Source organism: Trachymyrmex cornetzi, unplaced genomic scaffold (assembly GCF_001594075.2).
Source record: "Trachymyrmex cornetzi isolate Tcor2-1 unplaced genomic scaffold, Tcor1.1 scaffold210, whole genome shotgun sequence".
In the NCBI taxonomy this organism is placed as follows: Eukaryota; Metazoa; Arthropoda; class Insecta; order Hymenoptera; family Formicidae; genus Trachymyrmex; species Trachymyrmex cornetzi.
Window position 1 is genome coordinate 498,999 of NW_017296742.1, and position 7,582 is coordinate 506,580.

The 7,582-nt window shown below is 36.5% G+C and overlaps 2 protein-coding genes across 2 annotated transcripts in view; one reads left to right on the forward strand and one right to left on the reverse strand.

Annotated features, from left to right (window-relative positions):
- Positions 1 to 4,267, reverse strand: part of LOC108760010 (protein asteroid) — a 7,164-nt gene extending 2,897 nt beyond the window's left edge. The window contains exons 1-6 of the mRNA XM_018505779.1: positions 3,995 to 4,267; positions 3,723 to 3,921; positions 2,954 to 3,143; positions 2,821 to 2,887; positions 2,314 to 2,495; positions 2,118 to 2,236 (exon numbers count right to left, since the gene is read on the reverse strand). Coding sequence (XP_018361281.1) covers positions 2,118 to 2,236; positions 2,314 to 2,495; positions 2,821 to 2,887; positions 2,954 to 3,143; positions 3,723 to 3,921; positions 3,995 to 4,009 — 772 coding nt within the window. The 5' untranslated portion in view covers positions 4,010 to 4,267. The remainder of the gene's footprint in view (positions 1 to 2,117; positions 2,237 to 2,313; positions 2,496 to 2,820; positions 2,888 to 2,953; positions 3,144 to 3,722; positions 3,922 to 3,994) is intronic.
- A 119-nt stretch (positions 4,268 to 4,386) lies between these two features.
- LOC108759964 (proline-rich protein 2) lies at positions 4,387 to 7,501 on the forward strand. The gene is made up of 5 exons (XM_018505711.1): positions 4,387 to 4,962; positions 5,099 to 5,175; positions 5,707 to 5,788; positions 5,916 to 6,123; positions 6,282 to 7,501. Exons 1-5 carry the CDS (start codon positions 4,903 to 4,905, stop codon positions 7,499 to 7,501), a joined length of 1,647 nt encoding a protein of 548 aa, XP_018361213.1. The 5' UTR covers positions 4,387 to 4,902.
- The last annotated feature ends 81 nt before the right edge of the window (positions 7,502 to 7,582 follow it).

Sequence of the window (7,582 nt, forward strand, 5' to 3'; positions counted from 1 at the left end):
GCGACACGCGATATCCAATGAGAGTATACCTTTAGAATGAGAACATCAGTAAAGCTGTACACGCGGGGTGATCCCGATTGACCACGTCTCGATTGGACACCACCAATCACAGCGACCGGTGCTTAGGAGCTTTGTAATCTCAAGCGCTGTGAGTAGCTCGTGTCCAATTGAGCCGTGTCCAACTGGGTGCCACCCCGCATAACGCATAGTGCATAAGCGAATCGACTAATCAGAAGCTTTCCTTTCCTTTCATTCCATGAAAAAGAAGAATTTCGATTGGTTAATTTCATTATGCACTATGCATTATACGTTATGCAAGAGTGTGTGCTGCGGCCTTTAAGTCCGCAGGCATTGATAAAACGGATATGCTGGATTTACAATGCATCCGATTTGCGTCGTACGATGCTCTGCAACCAATCAGAAAACAGGGTATCGATTCTGTATCTTGAAATGAAGTAAAAATTACAAAAGTGAGCGAATTTACTAGAATACTGATAATTTCATTGGTCAACACCTAGTAAATTTACTCACTTTTGTAATTTCCATCTCGTTTTAAGATACAGAATCGATCCCCTATATTCCGATGGATTTTTCTTTGTATCATCGGAATCCAGTTTTCTGATTGGTTGCAGAGCGTTGTACGCAAATCGGATGCAGTGTGATTTCAGCAAATAAAGCAAAATAAAAGGTGCGTTCCGTAACGCGCATGATGCATCCATTGTCCTTGTTTAACATTTGGTGAGCAACAAGGATAAACGACGCATTATGCGCATCATGCGAGAAACGGAACGCACCCGAGCCCGAGGTAAGGTTGATATTGCAAATGGCATCCAAAAAAAATTTTGGAATTTTCTTCTCCGAGGAAAATTTTACTCGAAATATATAGTACACGTAATGTATACTATAGCATATAGAGTAAAATCTTCCTCGAAGAGGAAGTTTTGGAACGTAGCCCAAATGTGCAGGTTATTCCTCTCAGCGGATTCCCTCTCGGTGTAACCAAAAAAATTTAATTTTCGAGGTTAAGTTAATGTAGGGCCACAGTATATACAGTAGCACAAAAGTATATACATCAAATACTAAAAGTATATACAGTATATACAGAATCGTAAAAATGGCGAATTTATGAAAAGAAATTTTAGAAAATTAAATTTGTTATGAATACGATTCTTATTTCAAGCTAACAAAATTATTTTATATATATATATATATAGGTATAATGATTCTATCATCTTGTTTAACATTAGCAAACAACAAGGACATAATAATCCATTGTGTCACATCCTGTTATTTGTGCTTGTTGAAAGGCACACGCTGTTATCTAAAAGTTGGAGCATTTCTAAACTTTGAAAAGAAAATTTCATCAACTTTATTTATAAATGTACAAAAATGTACGACACACTATTCCAATAACAAATTTTATTTTAATAGTATACATTCAAAAATAAAATAAAATAAAAAATTATTTTCAAAATAACATAATTATATGTGTAAAGAATTATGATTTCATGTAAAATTACAGTGCCCAAACTTTTGAGAGGTAGTGTGTATGTTAGATACAGAACTAGCAACAATAATAATGTACATAAAGACGCAACATATGAAATAATTAATTTAATAAAAATCTGTACATATATATACATATAGAGAGATTAGAGATATCTATATATTTTTTGTTTTACCGAAAAGCTAAAATAGTATATTTCTTTTTAAACGTAAGTTCTCTTAAATGTGGAATGCATTCTTTGTTAGACCAATCGCGCTGTCTTCATGTTAGTTACAAATTTGCTGAAAAAAAAGAATTGTATAAATTACTTTATACAATCAAATTATTTGTCACGAAATCGATACTATAAGATTATATTGATAGATTACTATAAAAAGTTCTAATTCTCACCAATTCTCACATGACTTAATTAAATAAAAAATATAAAAGATTTTATAAAAATCTTTTTCTTTCTTGCCTTTTTTTCCTTCCAAATAAATGAAAAAATTCTAATAATTAATATTGTACAATAAATCTTATCACATAAATGTTGTAGCTAGATAAATATCATAAATTTCAGGCTTTCAAATTAACGTGCATATTTTCTCATTTGATTTTGTACTTTTTGTACCATGGTTATTCGCAAGCGCCCGATCTCTCTCATCCCATATAGTGAGGCCGTCGCATGCACAGATTTTCTTTGTATTTTGAAACAATCCAGATGATCTAGCTATAATACCGCAAGCTAATCTACGAAGAAAAATTTAATGTACTCGTAAAACAATAAAAAATTATCACAAACTTTGACAATAGGAATCATTTCGTACCTAGCTCCGCTATTTCCATTTATCTTGGACTCTGGACTATTACCTCTTCCAAGATCATCTGGATCCTTAGTAATAATAAGAGATCTGCCAATGATGTCAGGTATCTTAAGAAACTTGTCTGTCTTCCGAAAAGCAGCTCTGCCAGAAGTGTCAGCTAGGACATTGCCAAGATCACCAACATGCTGTAATGGCAAATAATGAAATTGTTAAAATACCATAAAATTTAACCCTTACCATGCAAATGGGGGTAATTTTTATCCAGGTAATTATGAATATTTTGAAAACAAGGGAGTACGAGCGCGCGCCCAATAAAATATATAAACAAATAATCATTTTCATTTAGAATAGTTAAGGAAACTACATAAATTTTTTAATATTTTTTGAATTTTTAATATTATTTAATCCATTAAAAAAAACATGCTCGACATCAATAACCAGTTACACTAAATGGGTACTACAAAAACGTTTACACAGCAAGAGTTAAGAAATTTGGTTGTTTAAATTTACCCTTTTGGACAAATCATTTTCGGGACTACCGTGTGGTGAATTATTTGGATTAAAGTGTTCGCCTACACTGTAATAAAAATAAAATTTATTTAAAGCGTCAATCCAAGTATATTTGTTTCTGCAAGTTTTTTACCTTTCACAGCCATTAGATATATCACCGCATTCGTGTACATGCATACCGTGCTCACCAGGAGTCAAACCATCAATTGTACCATCTATGATACATCCCTCTGAAGTTTCTGCAAATCTTATAACCCCTCTGATTAGATTACCTATGCTGTATCCTGAATCTCCACCCAACATCACTACAGCACTTGATCCATCTGTAAAAGTATCTAATTTTAATAATTATATGTTAATTTCTAAGATCCACATATATATGTGTGTGTCTAAATATATGTATATTAAATCTCTTTGTTATTGTCATTTTAAAGATTGAGAGTCTCTTTTAAACTTATATATATGTATAATATTTTTAAATATATAACAATTTTCAGTTTCTTACATAATTTCTAAAAACATACTTTTTAGAACTGTCAGAAAAAGAAAAGAAATATATTGAAAAAAAAACTTGGTTTGAAAATTTGTTTTTATATTCTATACTTTACATATTGAATATATGTGTGTGTGTGTGTGTGTGTGTGTGTGTGTGTGTGTGTGTGTGTGTGTGTGTGTGTGTGTGTGTGTGTGTGTGTATTTAATGTATAGAATATAAAAATTTAGAACAAGTTTTTAAATCGTCTTTTTCAATACAATATTTCTTTTTTATTTCTGACAATCCTAAAAATATACTTATTATATATCTTCAGAAATCTTGAATGAAACAGAAGATTGTTATAATATACATCAGATAATACATTATATATATATATATATATAGAACATAAAAAAATTATTTAAACCTCCGTATCCCTTCAACACTGCCTGCCTTCCAGTTCTTTCGATTCTTTCCTGTATGATGGAATAAGGTAGGTTTGTTTCAAGAGTGACAGTGCCACGTTCCAACGATATATCAACATTCCGGATGTCCTCTAGATCTGCTATACTCTTAGAAATTGCATTAACACATTTCTCGCATGTCATATGTACCGCGAATTCAATCTGTAGAAATAACATATAAATTTGATATTTTATTTTTTTCTGTCAATAATAAGATAAAAGTTAATTTACTTACTTTCGTTGAAGTCATTTGTATGCGGTACTCTTATATCAACGTTGATCAACGTAATAAACAATGATAAAGCAAATTTTTTTATACGATTATACAATCATTGAGTAGTGTTTCATATTCAGTCTATCTTTTATCTCTTTCTTTCTAATTTGTTACTAATAATCTAAGCCAATTTTTTAGCAGTAAGATCTCTAACAGTTTGTTATTTGACACATCAGGATCTATTCGCGTTATCTTAAATTTCTAAAAATTTTGCACTTAAAATGAGATAGACAAATATATTATATGATCAAAATTGACAAATATCAATTAGCGTCAATTTTGATTCTTTTTATCACTGATGATTGAAACAGCTGGCTTGAACGGCTCGTGGAAATGTACCTTAATATCAAAAGAGCCGAAGCCACGAGCTCGGATATCTGCCGTTGGTGGCGTTGCTCTCCCAAGCCTTCTGTTTCTCTCGCGTACTATCCAATCTCTCGTCTTACCTAACTCCGAAACTGCATACATTTCACGAGGTAATTGACGATAATTGCCACACGCGTCAGCTACGTTACGGCAAAAATACGTTATACGCACCAATACGCACGACTAGTTTGTGGTAGCGTACATATATACATATATATACATATTTATATACGTCTCATGTGTACATAACACGCGGATTGAGTTTGAAAAAAAGATTTCTGCAACGTTCCCGACGGTCCCGCGCGAATAATCTCGTGCTTCGGACACCGTGGGAACATATTTGGGAAATACGACGAAGATGGACGTACCGCGCTCCTTTGAGATATTTCCAGGTAGTTCTTCGCAATAGCGTGACGTGACGAAAGATTACTCTCCTCGATTACCGGTCTTTCTCGGTGAAAGTTCTTTAACGTCGAGACGATTCGTGAGTTGTCGCTTCGAAAATGTCTGTGACCTTTGCACAACGCGGCAGGCCACCTCCAAATCCTGCTCAGATACAAAAGGTAAAGCAGTTGATTGCAGCTTCGCAAAAAAAATTATGGCTGTTTACTACTAGGCCATTTATAACTGAAAGCTGAAATATGAAACATGTTTAAAGTTGTAAGTATAACTATGTACATGTATGTGTTGTTTTTTTAGATGCTCGATGAGAATAGTCAGCTTATACAAATGATTCAGGAGTATCAAAACAAGGGCAAAGCACAGGAATGCGTACAGTAAGTGATCAGTGCAATGATTTTGTTTCTTAATATTTCACTGTGTATCATGTGTCTCCTTTTCGATTCCTTTGAAACATTTCTTGTGAAGTGATATTATGGCTGCGGTCCACTTACTTCTTCCAAATGCTCTAAACATTATGCTCCAAACGCTACGCTCCAATTGCTATGCCACAATTGCTATGTGAACGCTCCAGCCAACCCACCTCCCGAGGTGAGGCAGTTGAAGCGAAGTGGGAACAAAAAGGATGATGTATTAATGACGTAATCAGAGTTGCTAGGAGCGTTCCGAAGCATCAAATGGACCAGTCATATCAGTGCTACAAATGCTCTGTAGCGTTTGAAGCGCTAAGTGGACCGCAGCCAATATTGAAGGAATAAAACATTTTTTTTTTATTGAGATGACAGTCTCTCTTAATCTCATACCAAGTTATTTTTCAGTTATATATATCAAGTGTCAAGTGTACATCTAAGAGGATTGTTACAGCTTTTGTTAAGTCAATTTATAAACTTATTAATTTTAACTTTCAGATACCAGCAAATGCTACATCGTAATTTGGTATATCTAGCATCTATCGCTGATGTAAACCAGAATCTTCAGACTTTATTACCTGTAAGTAGCAAATCTAATAGAACAAACGACATAGAACCTAATAAAGTACATTTAATTCAACAAAATTGTTAAGTTGAATAAAATTTTTATAAAGAATTGCAAAATTGAATTATCTTTTGGTTTCAAGCTACCTCAAGGTATTCCTAATGGTCCTCAACATGGTATGATGAATCCACAAGGGCTTCCAAGTGGTCCAGGTGGTGCAACTGGTCCTGGAGGAGAAATGCCACCAAATACACAGCCAACAATGCCAATGTCGACGTTTAATCAAGGCCAACCAATGGCGCAAGGTTATCGTGGACCTGTAATGCCTGGCCAAGGACCTACTATAAATAGTATGTTATATTCTAATTTGAATTTTCTATTGAGAGAAATCTTATTCTAATTTAAATTTATATTAAATTATAATTACATGTCAATTTAATCTGAAGCATAATTATATCTTTACTAACTCTACAGATTATTAGTCATTTTAATCTTTTAATATTTATAGGACCTCCAACTGCACCAGGTCCACAGCAATATAGAGGTCCACAAGGTTATCCTCAGCAACCTTCTCAACAAGGTTATCCTGCTCAATACACTGGTCAGAATCCTGGCTCAAACTACCAAGGTCCACAAGGATCTGCATACACTCCGGGTCAACCAAATCAATATGGACCGCCAAACGCTTCTCAACAGCAAGGATATAATGCAGCAACGCAGCCAAATTATGGTCCTCCAACTACAGTAAACAGTTATGGTCCACAACCAGGTGGTTATCCACCACCAGGCACAGCTCAGCCACCTTCAGGATATGGACCACCGCCGCCAAATCAACAAGGCTATCCACCTTCAAATGCTTCACAACAGAATTTCTCATCAGGTAGTCAACAACAACAGCCAGGACAATATGGCAGTCCTAGTCCACAACCAAATTATCAGCAGCCTCCGTCCCAAGCGCCACCTCAAAATGCATACGCTGCTGGACAACCCGGAAGTTATCCACCTCCTTCCTCACAGACATACGCGAACAATGTCCCACCGCAAAATTACCCACCACCTCCAACAACTAGCGCGACTCAACCTCCGCAACCTGGGTCGCAGCAAAACGCGGGTCCACAGCCCAATTATGTTAGCCAACCAAGTCCAGGTCCTGGTGCGACGCAGTATGGTCCCGCCTCTACATCTCCGCCATTTAGCACCTCCTCCGCGAGCAGCAATACTTACGCCCAAAGCAGTCAGCCGACAAGCACACCATCTGCCTCGACGCAGACATATCCGCCGAATAGCGGTCCGCCACCAACAGCGCAGGGCGGAAGCTATGCACCCCCGGTGCCACCAGCACCCTCTGGATATCCCGTTCATCAAACACCACATCCGACGTCGCATCCCCCGCATCCACCGCCACCGCACACTCAGTCACCACATCAACCACCGCACACTCCGCATCAACCACCTCACCAACCAACTCATCAGTCATCTCATCAACCACCACATCAATCACCGCACCAGCCACCGCAACAATCTCAGCAACAGTCGCAAACAGCTCCGCAGACGCAACAGCAACCGTCTCAGAGTCCAGCTCCAAGTGGATTTCAACCTCCATCTGGTCCACCACAAGGTCCCGCTCCACCACCAGGCCCTCAACAACAACCTGCCTATGGGCCGACTACTACGCAGACATATGTTCCACCGACTCCAGGAGGACAACCACAGGTATTATTCGAGTAACTTGACATAGATGATTAATTTTGAATTTATTGTTTCATGGCAATTATGTAATATGTGTGTGTGTGTGTATATATATATATA

Coding starts and splice junctions, on each gene's coding strand:
- LOC108759964 (XM_018505711.1), top strand. CDS start 4,903: ATGTCTGTGACCTTTGCACAACGCGGCAGGCCACCTCCAAATCCTGCT. Junction 5,789..5,915: donor ATCTTCAGACTTTATTACCT/GTAAGTAGCAAA, acceptor TTTGGTTTCAAG/CTACCTCAAGGTATTCCTAA. Junction 6,124..6,281: donor CCAAGGACCTACTATAAATA/GTATGTTATATT, acceptor TAATATTTATAG/GACCTCCAACTGCACCAGGT.